This window comes from Sceloporus occidentalis, unplaced genomic scaffold (genome assembly GCF_023333645.1).
Source record: "Sceloporus occidentalis isolate IW3139 unplaced genomic scaffold, rSceOcc1.0.p SCAF_89, whole genome shotgun sequence".
NCBI classification, from domain to species: Eukaryota; Metazoa; Chordata; class Lepidosauria; order Squamata; family Phrynosomatidae; genus Sceloporus; species Sceloporus occidentalis.
The window spans coordinates 1,437,495-1,461,911 of NW_028317069.1; the positions used below are offsets into that span (position 1 = coordinate 1,437,495).

Consider the following 24,417-nt stretch of genomic DNA (forward strand, 5'->3'; position numbering starts at 1 on the left):
GTATCACTGCAAAAGAACCATGAATTATTTTTTCCCAGTATCTTCCTTCAGAAGCTCACCTTAAAATCAGGTTATATGTAAAATACATTCAAGAACAAATTTCTACCAAAAATATAGATATTTGAAAGTCTGAAGAGAGGAGAGCACTTTGTGTAACTTTTTCACAGCAGGGCTAGCCTTCACAATGTAGGACTATATATGTGTGTATATATATATATATATATATATATATATATATATATATATATATATATATATGTATATAGATGTTTATAGATGTGTGTGTGTGTGGTGATACTTCATCCATTAATTCCTTAACACAGCTTGGTTTTACTGCAAAAAAATACTCTTGTAAACTTGCCCTAGTGAAATAAACATTTAGCAATATATACAAGATAAACATTTTTAAATACATCGCTGCAGCTCAGTTGACCTCTGTATATTCTTACATCGAAAGATCACTAAATCTGCATATTTTTTTCCATGTCTTTAAAAAAAACATAATTATCTGTTTCAATGTAATAATAGAGTAACAGTCCTCATTCAAAAAAAATGCATAACTTTTCGACTGTATTGACTAGTTTTACGTCCGGGTACAGTTTGAAAGCGGGTTATGAGGTGTTTAGAACTGGTCTGGGGTACACTCCCTGGTAGTATGTGGGTTCTAATGCAGAGGGCTCAATGCCTCCCCTCCCAGCCATCTGGGAACTGCCTAGCTGCATAGCAGGAAGTGTTCCCCCATACGAATACTGCTGCAGAGCCTGTTCATAAGCTTTAAAGTCCAGTTTGTGCTGCTGCTCAGAAGAAGACATTAAGTTGTTGATGGAGAAAGGGTGGTTGAAAGCATAATGGGGGTCTCCTTTCAGGTGTATATGGGACTCATGGGTCAAATGAGCAGGATGAGAAGATAGAGGAGATGGACCAGCTGTCACCTGTGGCTTCATCTCGCCATTTGGACCATTATGCTCTAAAGACTGGGGGCTGTTGGAAGGGTTGGACATGGAAGAGCTGCTGTCCATTTGGTTGGACTTACTGTGCCCTCGGTGTATGGGTGAAGAAGGAGTCGAGTGGTCTTTCCTGCCGTCTTGAGAGCCCTTCCCTCCTTGTTGCTTTTCGCATTTAAAACGCTTCTGTCTGCGGAGATAACAACCATTCTCAAACATGTTTCCAGAATCGGGGTGTAAGGTCCAGTAGGAGCCTTTACCAGGCTTATCTGGGGACCGAGCCACCTTAACGAAGCAGTCATTGAAGGACAAAGAATGTCTGATGGAGTTCTGCCACCTCTGCTGGTTCTGCCTGTAGTAGGGAAAGAGGTCCATGATCCACTGGTAGATCTCGCTTAGGGTTAGCATTTTGCTTGGTGCCTGCTGAATGGCCATCGTAATTAGTGAAATGTACGAGTAAGGGGGTTTGGCATGAGGGTAACTTCTCCTGAAGGTTTTGGTGTCCCTGGTCCTGTTGATGTTGGAGGGAGCATAGGCCATTGGGCTCATCCCTGGATTCATACTGGAATAAGGACTCAGGCTGTTCATTGACGCTTGCTGAGCAGACATAGCGTTCATGTTGGTGGGACTTAACGCCGTTCCCATGGATGGAACCCCTGAGCCCATACCGTTCATTCCACTGGTGGTTCCAGAACCCATCCCTGACATTCCACTTGGGCTCAAACCAGCTGCTAGCCCCGAATTGGCATAAGACATATTGAAAGAGCTTTGTGCCATATTGCCACTGGAGCTCATGGGATTCATAGTCATGTAGCTGTTCATAGTTGCCAGCCCTTGGGTCATGTTGTTGACGGGGACAGAAGAATAAGCCTGTGAAGAAAACATAAGACAGTCAGAAGCGTGTCACGCACACCTTGATACATTTCATCCAGGTGACAGTATTACAAGAAACCATTTCCATGCTGCACATGTCAAATTATATAATGGATTATATCCCCACTTCAAAAAAACAAAATTCGACAATACACTGGTTATGATTAACCCTTTGAGTACCGGGTACCGGTGAGGTAAGCCACTTACATGTTTTGTTTTGTTTTTTTAAATAAAAAAAGTCCCTTGATAGAAACCTTTACACCTGCTAACACTTTGCTAAGACTAGACAGAAATATATATACATTGAGGTGCACGTGAAATATTTATTTTCCAGAATACATTTAAACTCTGAATTTAAATAAATAGCACGTATAAACCAAACAAAATACATGCTAAACACTTCGAATATCCCTTGCCTATTGTGCCATCAAGAAATTGAATACACAATTACATTGATGTGGTGCACTGAATAAATACTAAATATCCCACGAAATAATTGTTTCAATGAATGTCGCTAAAAAATTACAATTTAACTATATAAAAAGTAAGCAAGTATCTTTGGTTCTATGATTCTTCACATTTATAAAAAATGTCTATTTTGTCTATTTGTGTGCACTCAAGTTATTTTTATTAAGGTCTAAATTTGTGTATATGTTAGCGATATATCGGTTTATAAGGCTCTATGAATTGACTATTATATATATATATATATATATATATATATATATATATATATATATATATATATATATATATATATATATATATATAATCATTTAAAGTGAAATGTGATTTCTGAATCTTTTAACTTCCCTTATAAACTATCACTCTCTAAGTAGTTTCGTGCAACCCATCAGCTAAGGAAGCGCTATGTTTTTACACAATTTAATTGTATGTAGTGATTATTTATCTAACGAACAATAGCTTAAATCACTGGTAGTCTGCGGCCACACTCAAACCCCTATTGTTTTTCACATGATCCAAAGAATAAAAGAATATTATCTCTGTCCAGATCATTTCAAGGGTCAAGACTAATGTTGCACCCTGTCTGGATATGTGGAACTCTCCTGTAATTTAATGTTCCATGTAATATTTTTCTAGAGAGAGTAACATATATAATATATATAATATGTATGTATGTAGTTTTCATATGAACCCTGATGTGAAGGTGATCCCCTCATAAGTAACCAGGCTATAGCTATTACCCCCAAGGTATCAGAGACCCCCTCCACTTGTCCAGTAATGGTTAACAATCACTGTGTTAAATTTGAGAGATCTTCACAATGAGAATTGTGGAATACAATGAGAGTTAATTGGATTACATTGTATATCCCCAGGCATAAAATTGGGAGTTGAAATGCATTATGACATGTGAGTAGTATGTGATTAGTGACAAAACCTTGTGACTGTTGACTGAAGAGTGTCTTGATCTACCTGATATAGGGTATAATTTTTGGGGCAATAGACAAATCGACGTCAATGCAAATAGGGGGCATACCGTTCATTTTTTTTCTGGGACAACAAAATTCCAGGTAAATTCACTATTTTGTACACATTCATGACCTCCTATCTACTTACTTTATTACAATTCCTCCTAAATCTACACCCGCCCACACTGCATTCTTGTTAGTATAGTCAGGGCATTTCACAACTACCACTCAGGTGCTATAACTTTAGTGAACTTTACTTTTTAGTTTAAAAGATTAGGTAAGGGGGTCCCAGTATCTTGTACCAAGAGTAGATTAAAACAGCAGGGCAAGCGTGGGCAACCTGTAGCTATAGATCTCACCATGATTACAATTCTCACAATCCCCAATGAGATACTCGGCTGTTGTAGTAACATCTGGAGATCTTCTTTTTGGTTCACCAAGAAGGAACAGCTAAAACTGCTAATAATCTGGATGAATTGACCCTACTTCTCACTTTTTTTAATCATTTGTTTACAGAAATAAGTTATTTCGAGTTGCCTCTGTGTTTATCAATCTACTTGGAGATAGTTTGGAAATAAGAATTCTACAGGCTACCAGTATCTGGAGATGCATTCAAGGGGTTTAGGGATATTTTGTAGCTCCTTACCTCTTGAGTCTCCTGGTAATAGTTGCTCCAGTCTGTCGTTTCATGTCCTTCCATTTTAACAATACCTAACATCCTGGATCCAAAGTTCCTAAGTGAAACATCCAGTCCGCTAGTCCAACAAATTGGATATAGGGGTAACCAGCAAGAGAGTGGAGATGCAGGATGGAGTGTGACCAGAACCAAGGTTGACTTCACTGGATCGCCTTTTAATCAAAGGGCAGCTGGAGTGAAGGCTGTGGAAAAGCAGACTGAGCTGATGTGGATCTTGAGTTGGAGAAGGGACTTCCCTCCTCCTCTCTCTCCTCCTCCTCTCCCTCCCTCTCTCTTTAGCACTTTCTCTCCATTTGCTGGTTGCAAAGCTCCAGTGCCTACACCTGTCCTGTGCCCATGAGCGTGCAGACTGCCCAGAGCTCCCTCTAAGAGGCTCTAGGTATAGAAATATGTATCGAAGTGACCCATCCCATTTCAAGAAACCAAACCAATCCAAAAAAAGAGAGTTTTAACCCCTTCCCTCCTGTTTTCAAACCATCTAAAACGTTCTACCTGCAGGCTTAGAATACCCAGAGAAACTATTTAGAACTCAAACGAATAATGTCGCTTAATTTTCTCTGCCACCTTTAATAAATCGATATGAACATAAAATGCGATTAAAAGTAGATTCTAAAAATGACTAATACATATTTGTTTATTTTTTACATTTCAGGATTATAACAAATATTTTGTTTTTTTTGTGCTGGTTTGTAGATTTAAAAGTTTTGGAGCATATTTGTTTCGGGGTTTTTTTGTAATTTAAGTTAAATTTGTGTGAATAAGAAAACGTTAATATTTGGAGGAGATTGTAATTTACACTGTCTTGAGTAGTTTACAGAAAAAAAATATAATTCTGGGTGGTGATCACAGTGGTTCTAAATATACAATATTTTACTAGAATTTAGCATTTTCATAGTAAATAGGCAGTGTTGTCTGTGGATGCACCGTATACGTGTAAACATATGTACAAACCGACAAATGCAAATAGGATCTCACACTTAATATACACAATCTAGAGGCTGTCACAAGGAGGACAGAAAATAATAAAATAAAAGGTCAAGTCCTCTGCCACACATAATTTGCATAATAATTCTTGTTTTAATTTAAATGTCTCAGGAGCAGTTTTACCCACAGAAAATGTTAAATTCATTTTATTTCATACATCTCAAGGTTAAACACGACTTATACTTGTATTGTTCAGATACAAAGTATAATTCTAAGACCTATTGTGTCTTTATAAACCATTGAAAAAAAAATAGAAATGTTGTAATTTTAATGCTTTTAGATATGTACAGAGACGATTTTTTATAAAGGTTTATAGGTTGTTACTAAAATACTAATAGAATTTCAAATTAAATATAACAGGCAACTTTATTCCTGGTGGAAAAACTAGTATGCTCTGAATATATTAATATATTGTCATTTTTATATTGTTATATATATGATACAGTATTACACATTGAATTACTAAGAGTTAACCAATTTCAACAAAATTGTCCCATTTGAACTTAATCTACCTTTGCCTCTTATATTAACGTTTATAATAAAATTATGTTTTTTTTCTCTTTCCTTGCACTGTAAGAATCCGTATATAATTAAAATAGAGGTTAAGTGTGTAGTGAAATTCATATAACATGTTCAGGGGAAGTCTAGTATAGTTTAGTATATTTATATTATTGCCTTTGTCTAAATATTTCCACCTCTTTCCTTAGAGAGCAAAATACAGTATCTTTACGAGGAATATTTGTAAATAAAATATAATTGTACTAAGGAGTAATAACAATCACTATGTTATATACTCTATCTGGAGGACTTTGGCAATTACAGTAGGGAAGGGGAGGAAAAAATCTGGATTCAAAAATCAGAGACGCCTACAGAAGCCCTAGTTAAATGTTAACTGGAACCCTTAACCCATTCAATACCCCATATTCCTAGGGCAAGAGAAGCGCTTACTGCATAATATTGCATTTATCTATAATTCTAGGTGGGGAATGACTGGTATCAGAAACACTGGTTCGGTAGGAAATCTTTATTCCACGCCACATAATCCAAAAATACTGAATGTATAGTGTCCCATTTTATTTTGCATCTTTTTTATCAACTGATACCAAATTGGCCCCCCAAGTCTCTTCAGAATTATTAAATTAGTCTTTTTTTAGCAATATTTTTTTGAGTTCGGTATTCTTTTAAGTTGATATTCTTCCAGAGAGGAAAAGGGGTTAATATATAGAACAAGCTGAGTGCTTTCACTAGTTGCTTATTAATATTTGAACAGGAAATACAGGTTGCTATGTCAAATACACGTTGTGGAATATATAAAATGTTTTTATGGTATTTTTATGTAGTTTAGAGCATTTCTCGATTACGGGGATATCATGAGGGTTTCCATACATTATTTTGGGGAATAAAGTGGTTGGTTTGCCCCCAAATTTATACTGAAAGATCTTCTTGATCAGAATTTAAAAGGCAGAACTTTAGAGATTATTTTTATTTTTATTGTATTATCTTTTATTTATATAGCAACAGCAATATCCGCAGCGCTCCTTACAGTCCATACATTCAAAGGGTAGGATAAATTGATACGTTGGGTAAAGAGGGCTCGGCTCGCAAGCTTACTATCGAGAGGGGAGCGTAAATCATCAGTCGACATCATTTAAATTGAGTTTCTATTGCCTTTGGAATGTTTTATACCTAAAGCTACACTGAAATACATTACACTTTTTGGGTTATTTTTATTGAATCCTTTGTATGTTGATTAATTTTCAGTTAATACTTTAAAAACCTAATTCCCAACAAGTGGACTTTTTTTCAGGCAAAAGAAAAAAAGGAGAGAAGACGCAAATACATAGCGTATTTTGCTTGTTTGCTCATACCATGTGCTGTAGAGAGCGGTAACATGTCTTGAAGATATATGCAGCTTGGTGGAGCCACAAAAACTCTATTCCTCATCTGTACAACAACCAGAGAGCAAAGCAATGGAGCGGGCTTGTCTGTTAGTGAGATATTTGGAATATTCAAGGGTAAAGAGTTTCCTACATATTCTAAGCATTAAATGCAACGGTGCAATCCAGTATTGCATTATAGGTAGTCCAATTTGCCACTATGGGTCCTCTCCAGTAGACCATTCTAGGTCCAGCATTGGTGGCAATATATCCAAAGGCTTCAGTGGTTTTGCATAATTTTGGACAAATGGTATTTATTTTTTGAATATCTGCATAATCAAATATATAATATTCATATCTTGGAATTGATTAAAACCAAACATATATCCCGAAATAAAATTCTAAAATAATTCTAACCAATTCTTTTCATAATGAAAGTGCAATTTTTGCACTTAGTGGTCACAAAGCATGAAGCGCACAAAATCTTCCAAAAGCACCCTACATTTCTGTATGAGAAAGCTTTATGGTTGCCGGTGACCTCCGTTAGTGACTCATGGGTTTATATGCTGGCACCTGTTTCAGTTAGTGTGTACTTTTGCTGAAAATGGCATCATATGGAGAATAAATTGTTTTATAGTTGAGAAAGAAAAAACATTGGAAATCTACATAAACATACAAATTTTTATTTTTTTTTATCTGATTTTCTGATAGGACAAATACTCTTCATTTTCATGGCTAATGGTCGGGTCGCACAAGAGACGTGAAAGTCAAAATGTATTTATTTTAAATTCTCATGGTTCAATCCAATTGAAAATTAGAAATTAAATAATTTCATGTTACCTACCCATAGGCCTAAATAGCCCAATTTGGGGTGGGGGGCTTCATTAGCTTGTTGAATTTTTACATATTACATTATATTTATAGAGTATCAGTGGATTCCATAGCGCTATTACTATTAAATTAACAATAAAATGAAAACTATATATAAAATGAACAATAACATTACCACGTTTAAGACATACTGTACAGAAGGAGAAGAAGGCGCTCTTCTTGCGAGCTTAGTCTTTCACCATAGTTAACCGATATGTCCCCACAATATTGGTTTTTTTCCTCCGTGAATCCAAATTTACAAATAATGCATTTTAGTACCAATAAACTGTTACGGCAACCTGGAAATGTCTTCCTCAACAGAGCAGATGCAGCGCATGAAAAGAATAATGTAAATATTGATGGGTAATAGGGGGCTGGGGGGCTGGAATGTGAATAGGCCAATGGCCCCTGAGCAAGAGCAAACTGCAATGCAAAACAATGCAAACAAGCCCCTCAAACAATGCTGACAGTTATCGAACTGCCAGCCTAGAGGTTACGGATCTAAGCTTTTTTGTTTTTTTTTCTTTCCCTTTCCTCCCCTTTTTTCTTTTCTCTTTTACTACAATTTAACTCAAGAGCTGTTGACTCTTCGACGTTGGGGAAATTTCTGTGTTTGAAACTTGAAGTCCCAGCGCCTCCTGCTGATCGGCGGCAATGGAATGAGATGTCGGTTTACAACATTAACCATCTCTCTTTCTCAAAGAGAACTGCTCATGCACACTAAAAAAAATAATTCTAAATGCTGCTTTGACTTACAGTACTATTTGATTTTCAAAAAAAATCAATTTTATTTTTATATATCTATACGTGTTTTTTTTTTTTGTAAACCTAGGAAAGATTGGTCTTAAATGTTTTTCTTTGTTCCGGGCGGCATGTTTTTTTTCCTGTGCATCGTATCTACATTAACAGCTAAACATTATAAGCCCAAATCCACTTCAAACCAAGACAAAAGAACATTGCCAAAGTCATCCTCGGTTCCCATCAGAAGGTTCTGCACGGTTGGCTTTTTGTTATGATAGAGGGTTCAAGAAACCATAATAACTAAATATATTAAATATGGAAATACATATTAACTAAAAATTGGAATAAAATGGTTGAGGTAACTATCACGTATTCTTCATATACTGCCCTGTTTGACACCCCAACTCCATGCAAGTAGCATCAGCAAACACCATCACAAGTTATATAAGCGCCCCATCGACCTTTCAGATTTTGCCTATGCCTGACTTTTTGGGGTTGGTTGTATAAACGATTAATATAGATTTACCCTTTCTTGACTCACGGAGGAATGTCGATCTGTCTGGTGCCAGACTAAGGAATATCCCACTGGCCAAATACTATTTCCCAAGATAAACGATACGTTAGGATTTAATATGCTATGTAGTCATGAGTGACATCAAGTTGAGATGTTGGATTTAACGATGTGCAACTGTCCAAGAGTCTGCAGGAGAACTTGATGAGATGTTTTTTTTTTTCCTAGTTGGCTTTTGAATTTCAACCAAATTACACAGCCAGAAAACTAGAATGCCAGATTCTACTATTGTGCTTTGTAGTTGAATAAAAATATCAGTTGTTTTTTTTTGTAGGGGCCTTCTACGAAGATAAGGGTAAATCACAGGGTTTACTAAAGCAGTTGAGTTTGCATGGAGGACTGTTGGATTGGAGTACCTTGGATAAACATTGGGTCAAGTGAACCATTTGGAGTACCATCTCAAAGTCTACGTCAGTCACTGCTACTTTGTTGTGTTTGTGTATTATGATAATTAAATTAAATTTTGGGCTTTTAGATCAATCTTATGGACTTATTGATCCACTTAATAAGTTACTTGCTGATAAATAACCCGCTCATCTGAATTAAGAAGGAATAGAGTTGTAGGCCTTACTTGAGATCATGGTCATCCCTACTATAAAGACAAACTGAGCTGCTGCACTGAGATGTTAGGGGGTGCTGTCGAGGGTCCTTGTGTCTGCAGAGACACCGCGCTTATAGCCCTAGAAAAAGCTGGGAACTCCAGGGCTTCCCTGCTTGTGAATATTTAAGAGGATATGACAACAGATGATGTAGTCAAGTGAGCATTTAGACCTTTTTCCGGTTAGAATCGCATCAAATATGCAAATTAGAATTTGCTTGTTAATTTAAGGGTTAGTTTCAAATAAATAATTTGGAACCAAAGTATAAATGTAAATAACAAAAGACTTAATATAACATGAATGAATAGCTGGAACAATACCCTCAAGGTACAAAAGAAAAGTTACAACACCTTCTATAAAATTTACAGCCTATTAAGACTGCATTTGGAACCTTCACAGATCACTAGGGATTACTGTCTTAATTTGTAGACTCACTCAGCTAATCAGCCAAGGACAACGGGTAAAAGATTAAGTATTAAAGGAACTAGGCATGGTTTTAAAGAATCCTTTATATAGATAAAGATAAAGACTAGTTAGACTGTGTATTTGTTACACAATAAAAATGGTCAGGGTTGCATATGCTTTACATAACATTTTATTTATAGGGCTCCAGAAAACTCAGAGCTATTACAATAGGACAGAATACAAAATTTCACATTTAAATCAACAATATATGAAATTGAGAAGAAAGAGGTTTGTGAGGAGCCACCAGGAAGCCTGAACCTCCACCTGGAGGTCAAATTGATCTTCTGAAGGCCAGGTCACCACGTGGAATAACATAAGATCCAAAGCTCCAGGTGGGTCATTTTTCTTTAATAAATCACATAGCATGGTCAAAAAAACCATTTATTATACCCAAAATGGAAATGCCATAAACACAGTAACTAGGAACTAGGTAGAGATCCCAAAACTCATCTGTACCAATGCTAACCCAGTTTTCTTTTTTTGTGTGTGTGGATTGTCTTATAAAGATAAAAGATCCAAGAAGGAAAGTTTCCCTGAACAACTAGAAATTACCATCTTCTTACAAAACAAAAAAAAGTTCACGGCCAGGTCTTCACCAGGTAAGATCAGATAAGATTGAAATGCTTTTTAGTTCTTCTGAACGTCTGTTTAATGGCTGACAAGAGACATGTTTTATTGAAGACACACATTTACTAGATACCTGTTCAAAGCGCAATAAAGCGAGGCAAAAAAAGTTTCGGGTAATTACTGCTTAAGTTTTATACTCGTGAGTTTGATCATTATCACACAGATGAATTCCTTTTTTTATGTTCCAAAATCTGTGATTTGAGAAATATATGGCTCCGGCCTGTTCCATAAAAGAACGCTGGCGAACCTTGTCCTCATATACCTGAACCTATGGACCCAGTCTACTTTTACCGCTAAGCTCACCTGTCTGACTTACCGCAACCCCAGAGATTGTGGGTCATATGTCTAATGCCCTCATGGGTGCAGCAAGGAAATGTATGGATATGTGACGTGGATTCATATAGGTACATACTTATAAGCCCATACCTAGTGTAAGTGCCAGGTCTCTGGATAATCTCTATAGTCCACCTGTCTCTGATTCAGGTTTAAGACCCCACCTCCCTGCATACTGGTTTGGGGTCTCTGGGTAATCTCTATACCCCAGCCATCTCGGATTCAAGTTTAGGGGCCCAGGACCCAGCTCTCGCTATAATCGCCTGGGGTCTTTGGACCCTGGATAAACTCTATGATATGTAAGAACAGTGCAATATGTCACGTAGACGTGGCCTTCAGAGGTCGGCAGGTTTACCTTCAAGAAGAAATGTGGACCTTCTAACCTCTGAACAATCAAAGCCACGGTATTTGAGATTTATATTTGAAATGATAGCGGCAGTCAAAGTTTTTACCAAAATATGGTTGTGTTTTCTTTAATTCCACTGGAATTTGCACCATATTTTACCATTCATGCACGGGGATCCCTGCAGGTCAAGGATTTAGGTTAAAGTTGTGAGTTGACCCTGGGTTTCCCGAACTTCGCACTCTACGAGGTCTAGGTGGGTTCTTTTTAGTTGGTCGGGTCTTTCCTCTTGCTATGAATGGCGCGTCTAACTCAAGCCCCCTTCTATTCATAGTTTTAAATCTCACAAACCAATTTGAAAAGTCTCCAGTAGTCGAAGCCGGTCTGTTTATTTGCAGCCAGGTGGAAACTCGAAATCCAAACCTGTCATTTTGGGAGAAGAAAATTCCCTGCTTAGGAAAACGGCACAATATCCCCATTCAAACCTTCAGGAAATAAAATAAAAATACATTGGGAAACGTTCAGAAATGACGTCTCTGGATGATGACTTTTAAATCCTCATCACATATTAAGCGGGCGCTCCTTAAGTCCGTGTCCTGCACCACCACAACACCGTCTATACTATCCCCCCTCTTGTCTTCCTTGTTGCTGACAATTAGGAAATGGGGCTGTTTATGGTCTGGCTGCCCTATGATCTCTACCAGGGCCAGACTGGGGACAACAGGGCGGCCCTGACACCGTAACTGGGAGTTATCCAGGTTCTGCCCAAAGACTCCCTAAGTCCGGGTTACGGGACACTCCACTTACCCTCCAAAAATGCTCATCAATGTCAGCCCTATAGGGGGTTACGGCCCGGGTTGCCTGGCACTTTAAAGCCAGCAGCTGCCTAATGATGTGTATGACAGGCCATGTGTTATCATGCTTACATAGCGCGCAGCTGGGGTATATCCAGCTGGTGGCTGCACACTGCAGCGCCCCACCTGCAGCACCCGACCTGCCGCTGGAGATCGGGTGAGTGTGGTGGTGTAGGAGACAGGCCCACCGGTAGTTGAACAGTCTGCCAGATGGTCATGCTGAGCCTGATTTGTACATTCATCGCCGGTGGGGTTGTTTGAGGCAGTAGATTGTCCATTTAAATAGGTTTAAAGGCCACTCAAAACAATTTAAAGTCTTGACTTTAGTCATTGTGTATACTGTACTGTAGGGGTGGTAGATAAGTGGAACAGCCTCCCAGCAGAAGAGTTAAGGGAGTAAGGGTATTTAAAATGCATGGGATAGGCGTATGGCTGATCTGCTTTCAAATCCTGTGTATTTAAAATAAGTCTGATTACACGTCTTTTAATAGTTTAGTGAAGCCCTCTGCCCCTTTCCTCTCACGTTTGCTGGGTATGGGTGTGATACAATGTAATGTGTTTATAAACAGTCTACAAATCCAGGTAAACAAAACATTGTTATTCTAAATCAGTCAGGCGAAAGTCCCGCCCACATCCCCGCCTCTTACCACACCCACAACAGTGGCGTCCAGTTTCTAGGCAACGCACTGCAGTCTCTCGTGACACATTGTTAATCTGTTGCCTAGGTGACCGCGTGTCGGCGTGGCTAACAGCTGGTCCTCCTTTTACCAGGTGCTGACATTTGGGTCGCGCTGGTTTGTTATATCGGTTGCTAAGCAACGGCGGAGCACCGGTCTGGAGGACTGTGACGGAGGGGCAACCGGAACCGGAGAAGTAGGTGGGATTCGGCAGGGGGCTTGTTTTAAGAAATTTAATCTGTATTCACGCCGCTATTACACCGGATTAAAGGAGGAGGGAGGCACTTTAAGCAGTCAGTGACAACTTTGGTTTATTGTGTAAATGGGGCATTCCCAGGAGTAGGGGGTTAGGACAATGCTGGGGCATTTAAAATATGGTAAAGCACTGAATAATAGAAATGACGTCATGGTCTGTTAATGAGCGGCAGAATAAGAAATGCAAAGATCGAAATAAAGTTTTTCAGTATATGTCGCATTGTCTCAAATGGTCCAAGGGTGACGCCTTTCTTTGGAGGTGTGGCCATGGGAGGGGCTTTAGAAGAATATTAGAAGAATATTGTACTTTAGTTACATGAGTTTGTTGATAAACACAGTTTCTAATGTTTTTATACACAACATTACTGTGGTGCCTGGGGCTGTAGAACCCTGTGATACTCTCATACCCAGCAAACATTCTGAGATAACAGAAACCAGGCTCATCCGGGGACGAAAAAGAGCGACAGCTAGGGCCAACAGAGGGACTGTCCCTCTAAATAGGGACTTTTGGGATGTATGTGTTGTGCGGTGGTGTCATTTCTTTAACTGACAAAAGCGCTACGGAATCTGCTGGCGCTATATAAATGTAATATTACAGGCGATACATTAAGATACATTATGAAATGTAACTGTGATATTAATCAAAAGTAGGAACCAAAGTTGTATGTTGGCTTAAATATAGGGGGTGGAAGACAGCGTGCAAAGCAAACCAAGGCTTACAACCCGGAAACCCTGTAAGCGTGGCAGACATGATTGATATAAAGCCCTGTTCTAAACTTTATTTTGCTGTCACAAAGGACTTGGTTTCATATAAGTGTGACAAGTAGCCTTAGGTTTTTACGAAACTTCCCGTGGAGGTATGATAAGCAAGAATAGAAAGCCGAGGGTCCCAAATACCCCCATATTATAGCAACAGTCGCTTAGAATGGGACCAGAAGTCGTTAAAATACCCACCCGTGGAGCCCAGGTATACATACTTGTAGACTGTCGGCCGTACAGCCGACCTTGGGTGTAGTTGGTTCGCTTATACCAAATACATAGACAATTCCGAAAGTCTCCGAACTTGGATTGAAGGAAATTCTTATCTCCTTTCTTTAAGCATCGAGGAAAAAACTGGCCATCTATCTCAGGGATAAAGCTATTAGAAATAATTCACAAACAGTGAAATAAGATTGACCCGCTAAATTGAGAAATCTGTGACTGGAATTAATGTGGGATGAACAGGATTATCCCGCTGGGGCGACTTTCTCCGGGTTGATAAGCAGTAACTGCAAAGGGAAATTAGATTTAACAGGGCATTAAATTGCCTATTTAAGAAGCATCTACTGGTAGATTATTTCCAAATACCGAGTCACGCTTCTGAAAAATGAACAGCAGCGCCGGTGGAAAAAGCTAATGCGCTTGTTAATTTATTATACAGGCAACGACTGACGAGATGTCAGGCAGAAGGGGCCATTTGCATATTAGACTCAATCACGCCGAAGAGTCCAGAATCAAAAAAGAGCTGGAAAGATTGCTTAAACACCCACAAAGGGATTTCGGACATGCCACGGCGGACTCCAGACCCAGCAGCTATTCACCCAAGTGCCATTCAGACCAGATCGAGATATTTTCAGGGGTCACAAATAATTATTCCACCCAACAGTCCGTGCCAGACCCTCCTGATTATCGGGATGCTAATGTTTCTGACCATGTAGATGAGAAACCCAATGTGAAAGCTAGGACATCAACACAAAGTTTAAGAGCATCCCACAGAAATACTATACAAGAGTCCAGAGGGCACACCGAGTCTCAGGCCAACCAGTCATATATTGATCTCAAAACTGTTGGCCTTGACAGTCATCCAAAAGGTACAGTTATTGCGTCAGCAGTTGGAACAACCAAATGTATCTCGGTGTATCCACGTCCAGAACCTCCATCAAAGCCAAGAAGTTACATCCAACAGATGTCTAAGCCACATATTTCTACAAAGCCAATGGCTGAACAGAAGGGAAAAAAATCAAAGCCTCTAAGTGTTAAACCATCTAAGGGCAAGACTCCAGTTGATGTCAGAACCCGCTTTAGGTCTTCTCCAGACAGTAATGCCACCAGTTCTTCTTCAGATTCGGATTCAGAGGACAGCGACAGCTCCAACAGCATTAGGAGCTGCAAAAAACGTAAGAAGACCGTATTGAAAAAGGACCACAACTTGTCCAGATCCGAGAAAGAACAATTGGTAAAGAAAGGACACTCTTCCCACCTCACCCCAGATATGCCTGGAACAGATCTACTGTCTGATGTTACCGAGGCCCCACTGACGCTTTCCCAAGGGGCAGAACTCAAACAAGAACCCAAAGAAGGAAAGAGCATTCACCTGGCGTCGCCTACAAAGGCCGCAGCTAGGTCAGTGGATGAAATAATAGCTTCTCTAAGGTCTCCTCAAGTAAATAACGCATCTGACCTGATGATAAAACGGCTAATGGAGAGTGTGCTGGGTGTAGACTATAACATCTCGTTTGGGGTGAGTCAAATTCTGTTAGCTGTACTGTTTGAGAAAAAAAAAGCCTTCTACAATATTGTATCATTTGTTTTTTTTCCCCCTGGTTTACCATCAGAAGTTATTTTTCACGATATGCTGGTGTCTCTCCCCATTCTATAATCTCTTCCTGCTTCACGCCATCTATCCGGAGCCTTTCCATTTCAATTATACGTCTTCTCCTCCGTATACAGGCACGTTTTCTTGAGCATACATGTTTTTTGATCAATAGTCAACCAGTCCATTGAAAATTTCGCACACATGTGACCATTTCAATGTTTTTTTTAATGTCTGAATACTATGTGGTGATTCGATAGAGGATTGAGACGTCTCCCCTCTTTTCAAGCCAAGGGCACATTATCGGCTTAGCATGACCTTGGCATGGATGCCTGGTGGCAAGGGCATTGGGAGCACCTATACATTCTCCCTCATGCCTATATATATGCACACGATAGACCCTGTGGTGTTCCATGTAATGTTACAGGCGGTACATTAAGATACAATATGAAATGGAACTGTAATATTAATCAAAAGTAGGAACCAAAGTGAAATGTTGGCTTAAATATTGGGGGTGGAAAACCCAGGATTACTGCTCGGAAACCCTGATCTAAAACTGTTTAGCGTTGCGGACATGATTGATATAGAACCCAGTTCTAAACTTTATTTTGCTGTCACAAAGGTCTTGGTTTCATATAAGTGTGACAAGTAGACTTAGAATGTGACCAGAAGTCATTAAAATACCCACCCGTGGGACCCAGGTATACATACTTGTAGACTGTCGGCCCTACAGTAAAACCTGGGTGTAGTTGGTCCGTTTGTACCAAATTCCGAATACTTCCCCACCTCAAATGTAATATATATGTAATAACAAATCGTACATACTGCCCGGGGAACACTGACCTCTGTTTTTCATAGCAGATAAACTTGAAATATATTGAGTTTTAATTAATAATGACGTTTATTTGCATTGCATTTTGTTTATCGTCCGCTTAAAGGTAAGTCTTGTGTACCCTTTTTGCTGTATTTTTTTAAACATTTATTTATATATAAATAAATCGTAATGAATTATCCTCTACAGGAAGCCTTAGAAGAGAAAGCGGGAAAAGAATCAGAAAAGAAGCCTCCATCTACAGAGCCCGCTCCCCCACAGCAGGTGTCGTCACTTTGCCTACGCAGCACATGCTTGCTGTACCACATTTAGGGGTTTCGGAGGAGAACTGTTAGAACGATAGGTCACAATCTAAAAGTGGAGGTTCATGGGCTTGGTGTAATGTAAAGGAGATTAACTTTACTGAGAGGGTGCTAGATAAGTGGAGCAACTTCCCTGCAGAGGTAACATAGTTCATAAGGTTGAAAAAAGACCAAAGTCCATCAAGTTCAACCTATATACATATTGTGTCCCCACTGTGTTGATCCAGAGGAAGGCAAAAAAACCCTTATGAAGCAGATGCCAATTGCCCCATACCAGGGGGAAAATTCCTTCCCGACTCCAAATATGGCAATCAGAATAAATCCCTGGATCAACGTTCTGTCCCTATTAATCTAATATCCATAACTTGTAATATTATTGCTTTCAAGAAACACGTCCAGGTGGTAGAGGCTAATACAAGGAGGGAATTTAAACACGCTTGGGATAGACATATGGCTCCTAAGTGTAAGACCAACGACTGATTAAAGTCTGAGTCTCTCCACGGGTAGACTATAGGGTGACCACATGTCCCAGATTGCCCGGGACAGTCCCGCAATGGGACTATAAATCCTCAATCCGGGACAATGCATTTATCTGTATATGTATGTACCTGCAAAATGCCCGCTACCAGCCATCTTTTCCACTTGTCAAGAGATTAAGATGTTTATCCCCCCCACCACCACCATTATTCTCTTTGCTTCTGGTGGCTTTTGAGAAATGGTTGAGAAGGAAGGCCAGTTCAGGTCAGATGAGTAATTCGCGGGTTTACCCAACATTCCACCAGAGCTCAGCTCCACAGACGTAATCGTATCTCTATCTGTGAAATCAAATCTCTCCATCACAGCCGCTATTGACATTGTTATTACAAGCAATAGATACAAGAATGTGGACGGTTTCTCTATGATACAGGGACGTCGCTGATATTATTTATAAGAAGAAAAATAATAATAAAAAAAACAATTTTAACCATAATCGTATGCACCAGGAATCTAAGACAAGATCAAGGACTGATTAAGGTTTGAATTCTTACATCAGGATAAATGGCAGACTAGACGGGCCGAATGGGTCGTGTCTGCCATCCGATTCTATGTATCGTTTCAATAAGAATTACAATAAGTCCGTTGAGAGAGAATGGAGATGGAATTCTGTCTGTTGTTGATGGCGAGCCCATAACTGATGCCTTTCACTGAGCGTTAATTACGTTTTCCTTATTTAAAGACCGTGGATGAGGCCGCCACACAGACGGACAACGGTGTGTTGGAAGGATGCGGTTCTCCTCGTTTTAATAAAGATATTAAGGTCTTCATCGATGTGGACACCGCAGCCCAGGAGGAAAACGCTGCTGTCAAAGAGCTTCTGACGACAGAAGAGGAAGACAAATCAGATCTGAAAGCACCTTCCCAGGTATTATGCAGGCGTGACCCATGCCAAGATTTATACTCTGCTAATGCATTCTGCTTTATATAGTCGGTTTCTCGTACTGTACTTTGGCCAACATGGAGGACATGAGAAATCTATTCAAGCTTTTTAAGGTATGTGTGGGTATGAGGGTGGGGGTGTATGTGGGGGGCATGGATGTGGACCACTCCCAGTGCTGCCCTAGGCTGGATTTACAACTCCATCCTTATTTGTTATATGATGTCATATGCGAGCACTCATCCTGTAAGCGCTATGGACCCAACGGGGTGGTCGTTCTCTGGTTTTCAATCATGGAGCTGCTGTCCCGCTGGACCTGCCATCCCGATATGGATACTTTTAATTGTTTGTGATTAATAACACTTTCTACATTCTTCAAAAAAAACCCCAATATATCTCTTACACAGTTAAAAAGCGAATTAAAGCAGGGATTTTTTTGCCATGTATTGCTTGTTCCTCGATTTATTCTTTTTAAACAACTTTTCTGTAAGTGTTTCATCTGTTACCCCATTTCTTAAACACTGAGGGATTCAAATTAAGAGTTGTATTATTTTGTATGTCTACTTTTCACTGTCAGGGATGATGCGGGTATTTTTTAAGTAACATATAACCCCCCCCTCCACGTATATAGCGATGTTCAGTAATTCTATACTTACTCTGATTGACACGTATTTTTCAAAATGAACTAGGATTAGCTGTTCGTTGGGTCTGATGCAATCCTTTTTATCCTGCTTTTACACTGTAACACGTGTCACATTAGAAGACGTCCAATTTTCGTCGTGCGTGAACCCAACATAAAAACATATGACGGCGTGAAAGCGGGGTGAAACTGGGTGATTGCTTAACCCTTTAGTGCCTATGTGCTGGTTAGTGCTTTGTGTGTCAGTGCAGAATTCAGGAGGTAGAAAAAAAAAAGTCAACATGACCTATACAATTAAGAAAGGGACTCTGTTATGAAAAAAAGAGTTCAGAAAACAGAGTTTCAGGCATTTTTAATAATTTAGTGAGTAAAGAAAAAAATGCGCGTATGTGTGTATATATATATATATATATATATATATATGTGTGTGTATGTATATGTGTGTATGTATGTATATGTTTGTGTGTGTGTGTATGTATGTGTGTGTGTATGTATGTATGTGTATTTATATATGTATGTATATATATTCTCAGTTGGGTCCCTTTAAACCCATCAGTCTGTTGTGTGTATTTGTCTGTCCATTTATTATCTGCCTCAGTTTTTTTTATTCTTTGTAGATTCACCAGTTTTGCCAAGCTTAATTTATATATTTAAAGATTCATCTAATGATATAATAATAAACAATACTAACAATACAAATAATACAAATAATAAACAATACAAATAATGATAAACAATAATACAAATAATGATAAACAATACAAATGATAAACAATAATTCAAATGATAAACAATACAACTCAATAATAAGCAATAAACAATAATACTCAATAATAAGCAATAAAAATAATAAGCAATAACACAAATACATATTTCCTTTTTATTCTCCAGTCCTTAAACTGCTTCCTCCTTTTGGTTCTTCAGTAAATCTTCCAGATATACTCCATTTAGATGACGAGAATTGGTCAGGGCTAGGTTGATCTTATCTTATCCAGAAGGGACCATTCCGTGTTCATTGTAGGACAAGATACTTATTTGAGTATTTGTTGAGCTGACTAGGAATCTAATGGCCTTTGTGATTCTTGGCGACTGGCTGGCTGTGTTTGAATGTAGGGGCCGTGGCTCGAAATCACCAGGCGTTGACAGGACGGCTGTTTGGATTTTTACTGATTTGGAAAACTCTTGTTTTCTCTTGTTAACCCTTGAAACTTTTGTTTTTGTTCAGATCTCCATCTCAGACATCATTCATGTGAAAGGCGACGCAGCGCCACTGGCAAGACGGGAGAATGCAAAGATCCACCACCCTTCACTGCTCGCTACCTGGGAACCTAGAACCAAGTAATTAACAGGCTGATTGTCAGCGATATGGCACCAGGGCTGATCCCTGATACAGGGATTGTTAGTCACACTCTAATCGTTTTTACATTTTTGGTTATTTATTCTGCATTCTAAATTAGACATCGTAATAATAAATGCTCCTGCCCCAAGTGTTTTTACATGGTACGCTCTTGAGTCCTCGCTTAATTTGATTTCATTTACATGTTGGCGGTTGTTGTACCTTTCATGAGGGCCAGCGTATCATAGAGCAAAATATTATAAGTTCCAGAACCTCTATAAAAACATAGTATTTGATGGCAGATCACACCCATTCGGGAACTTTTCGGATATAAGGACTCAGACCTTAATCAGTCTTTGGGCTTGTGTTACATTCAAGATAGCCTTATGGCTGTCCCACGTGTGCATCCATAATCCAGAGGGGCTGCCGGCCACCATGATCACAGAATAGGGCGCTGCTGCTCTGGTTATTGGTTATTTAGACTGTCCCAGAGTTACAGTAACCTGTGACTCCAGGCGATATCAGGCAATGCCATGTTATCGTTTGGTGCCATTGTACCTGCTCTTTCTTATTTGTTTCATAGACCACGTTTGCAGTAAATTCAACTTATAAGAAATTCGGTTGAAGGGGAACTGCCCAAATCTCACAGTTCAGTTAATACACCTAAAATAGGAAGATGTTTTAGAGACTAAACTTTGTGCGTCTCCCATGAAAGCAGCCGTCTCAACTGTGCGGTTTTCAGGACCTACTTGACTTAACTTTCACCTGTTCCGCACTTAATGTTCCTCTTAGGTTGAGGAGGATGATAATAGGAGGCATTTTGAATCGGATATCATACGCTAACGCTAATCTCTGCTAGTAGGGAGGAAAGTGTCAGGAAGCTAAAAGGTTACCGCGAGTCGTTGTCTTATTGCTGCTGTTCTTTATAACGTCAGGTTTGGGCCATCAGTGTCCTTATGGCTGGATTACAATTTAAGGCTGGCTTTGGGGGCTAAGTGGCTGCTGTCTATCAACTCTTGTTTAGGGAAATCAACTGGTACGTTTTATTATGATTCCTGGCTCCGCTAGTCCCCTGTATCGTTGGAGCTCTAATTTGTTTGCTGATCGATGATTAGCCGTACCCGATCACATTCACGAGCTGATCGGTTGCACTTTATGAAGTGCTTTGACTGCTCTAGATTGGCTCAGTTTCATCGGTCTCATGTGTATCGGTCAAAATACATTTTTGTAACTGTATATAAGAGATCAGTTTTTCTGAGGGTGTCACCTTGGCATTTTGTTTGACTTCAAGCATGTCCTTGCTTATCTACAGAACATGGGGCTCCTTAACATAGCTCAGATTATTAGAACAAATAGCAGAAAGACACAAAGGCGGCACGCTCACTATAATAAATAGTTACTGTCAGATTATCAATAGCCTAGAAATGTTCTGACGTTTTTCCACTTTTCCTCTCTGCCCGCACACACACAGCAACGCTTTCTGCCGTGCTTTAGACAGAGGTGGCTGGCCACACACAGCGTCTCCCCATTCAAAAAAATGATAAATAGCCGGAGTGAGGAGACGTGAGGCTATAAAAACACGCACCTTTTTACCCGCAATATCCCAAAAACAACTTGTTTCTGCTGAGAGACTTCTGGGAATGTTTGCAAACGAGGAAAGTGCTCAGAGCTGCTGTCAGGTCGGTCGTGCCGCATTGTGAAGGGCTCTTGCAATCTTATTTAGAGAAAGGACTAAGGTGACAAGGTGACATCTCTCCTAAGGTCAGGTACACGTAATGCGCCGTAGTAAAATCAGCAGGCACTAATGGAATGTTTGGGGGGCTGTAAACTCCATTCACCATTTAGTTTAAGAGCTCTTTTTTTGTAGACCTTGTATATCTTTAATTGACCAACCATAGTTGCTATCTTTAGTGGCTAGAAGGGCAAGTTATGGTGGAAACACGTGATTATAGCTACAATTTGACTCATAAAATGTAGGTTTTAGCTTTTTACTTTGCGTATGTGTTTACATTTATATTAACCTTCATGTTTGTGTTCTGTTTTGTTTGTCCTCAAATCTTTGTGAAGCACATAACTGGTCCACCAACTTTGAACTATGGTCCATAGGGTACACTGGGATTTATGGTATAGGGGAGGGGGGAGAAGAGAGTGGCAGCAGAATGAGTGGGTAGAAAAAAGGACTGGTAGAAGGATCCATTGGGAAAATAAATAAGATTATAAGATTATAATGTGCATGTGTGTGTGTGTGTATATATATATATATATATATATATATATATATATATATATATATATATACACACACACCACCTAGTGTGTGTGTATGTGTATATGTATATATATATATATATGTATGTATATATATATATATATATATATATATATATACACACACACCACCTAGTGTGTGTGTATGTGTATATGTATATATATATATATATATATATATATATATATATATATATATACATACATTTATTAGAAGATCCATTTTGAAGCCAAAATACTGAATATTTGACTACAAAAACTAAAACAAAATGATTTTTTTAATGAACAATAACTAGAATGTCCTGTGTAGCGGTATCACCTTGGTTGGTGCTGTGAAAGAGTGTTGTCCTTAGAATGCTGGCATATTCCTCAGAGTGTTACATGCAACGTTACTCTTGGATCGAGATAAAGAGCCAATCAATTTTTAATACTTTATTGGGGATTGTTATGGTTTTCAGGGCATATAACATTTTGTACAGGAGAGACAGCACCATTCTTTCTTTGTGCCTTTCATCCTAGTTTCTCCTCCGATGTCTTCTTGGAACCATCCATGGGACCTTATGACACTGTGACCCATTTTAATTGGATTAAGGAGACATCTGTCTTCTCTGTTTAATAAGAGCAGGAAGTAGTTCCTTTCTATCAACTACTACTCCCTTATCCATCTCACAATGTGGCCCCTGAACATGTATCCTTAATCTCTGCCCTACCAGTAGAACCAAAGTTGTCTGCCACCAATTTGAACTCTGACGCATTAAGATACAATTACTCTTTTCATTAGCCAAACACCAATGCCGAGGCCAGCAAAATGCAGAGGATAGCGATTTTAAAGAAACCCTTTAACAACTTGTTTTTCTGCTAAGCCTCTTGATTTCAGCCCCAGTTTTAGTGGAGGAAGGAAAATGTATTTTCCATAAACTGTAGCTACACGTTGCGGTTGTCACAGATTCACATGTAAAAGCATTCATAGTTTCATAGGAAACACTTGTAATTGAGTCATTTTCTGTTACCCTTGTACCAAAAGATATAGTAGATTTATTGATGCTCATGCCCTGGTCTTTAAATGTTACATGTAGGATTGCATACTATTTATTGGGAATATATATTTCCAGGAAGCACAGCGGGAAGACCATCCACCACTTCTGCACGGTTTCTCCGAGCTTTCTTCTACCCAGCTACCTGCAGCTGGCTTCACGAGCCCATCACACGGTGGACAGAAAAGGCCACCACATTTCCAGCGTGAACCACGACCTTCCTGTCACGCCACAAGAGGACCGTTTAATGAACGATTGGCCTAACGGTGAAGTAAAAGAAGGATCAGACGCAACTAGGTATGGTTAGCCACAAAATATTGTTGCAGCCAGTAGTGTTCAGACCATCTGGAGAAGATGCTTCTGTAACATTTATGGAGCATGTCATCTCTTTCCATGTTAGCCCAATAGATGGTAGCAATGTCAACTAAAGACTCTGTAGCCAGTAGTATGAAACGGTTTACAAGGAGAACTGGAATAACAATAAAAACTAACTTGGTTTCTGTAACTTTGTCGATGAATGAACATGTGCTGCCTTTCACAACACAACTGGTGCTTTTGTCCAATGTCAGAATGGTGATCCATGAAACACAATTAAGTACAGAAGGGAAGTTTACATAAAAGCAGGAGAAATGTTAGAACAAGAGGTCACAATATCAGACTAGAAGGTCAGAAGGAAGTTTTACTAAGAGGGGGGTAGATTGGTGGAACAGCCTTGTGGCAGAAGTTTCTTCAGTGGATTTACACGTGCATGGGATAGGCGTACGGCTCCTAAATCTAAGACGAGACCAACGGCTGATTAAGGTTTGAGTCTTTACAGCATGAAAACAGGCAGACTAGACCGGCGAATGTGTCTTATCTGTCATCAAAGAAAAGAAACAA

The 24,417-nt window shown here is 39.2% G+C and overlaps 2 protein-coding genes across 2 annotated transcripts in view; one reads left to right on the top strand and one right to left on the bottom strand.

Moving 5' to 3' along the window:
- Positions 1-611: 611 nt before the first annotated feature.
- LOC149284673 (forkhead box protein A1-A) lies at positions 612-3,965 on the bottom strand. Its single transcript, XM_089496400.1, has 2 exons — positions 3,894-3,965; positions 612-1,814 (listed from the first exon to the last, which is right to left on the bottom strand). Exons 1-2 carry the CDS (start codon positions 3,963-3,965, stop codon positions 612-614), a joined length of 1,275 nt encoding a protein of 424 aa, XP_089352526.1.
- Positions 3,966-15,115: 11,150 nt separating this feature from the next.
- The window catches only part of LOC149284674 (uncharacterized), a 60,843-nt gene continuing 51,541 nt past the window's right edge, over positions 15,116-24,417 (top strand). Inside the window, exons 1-4 of the mRNA XM_089496304.1 lie at positions 15,116-15,355; positions 18,063-18,248; positions 20,126-20,238; positions 23,680-23,835. Coding sequence (XP_089352430.1) covers positions 15,116-15,355; positions 18,063-18,248; positions 20,126-20,238; positions 23,680-23,835 — 695 coding nt within the window. The remainder of the gene's footprint in view (positions 15,356-18,062; positions 18,249-20,125; positions 20,239-23,679; positions 23,836-24,417) is intronic.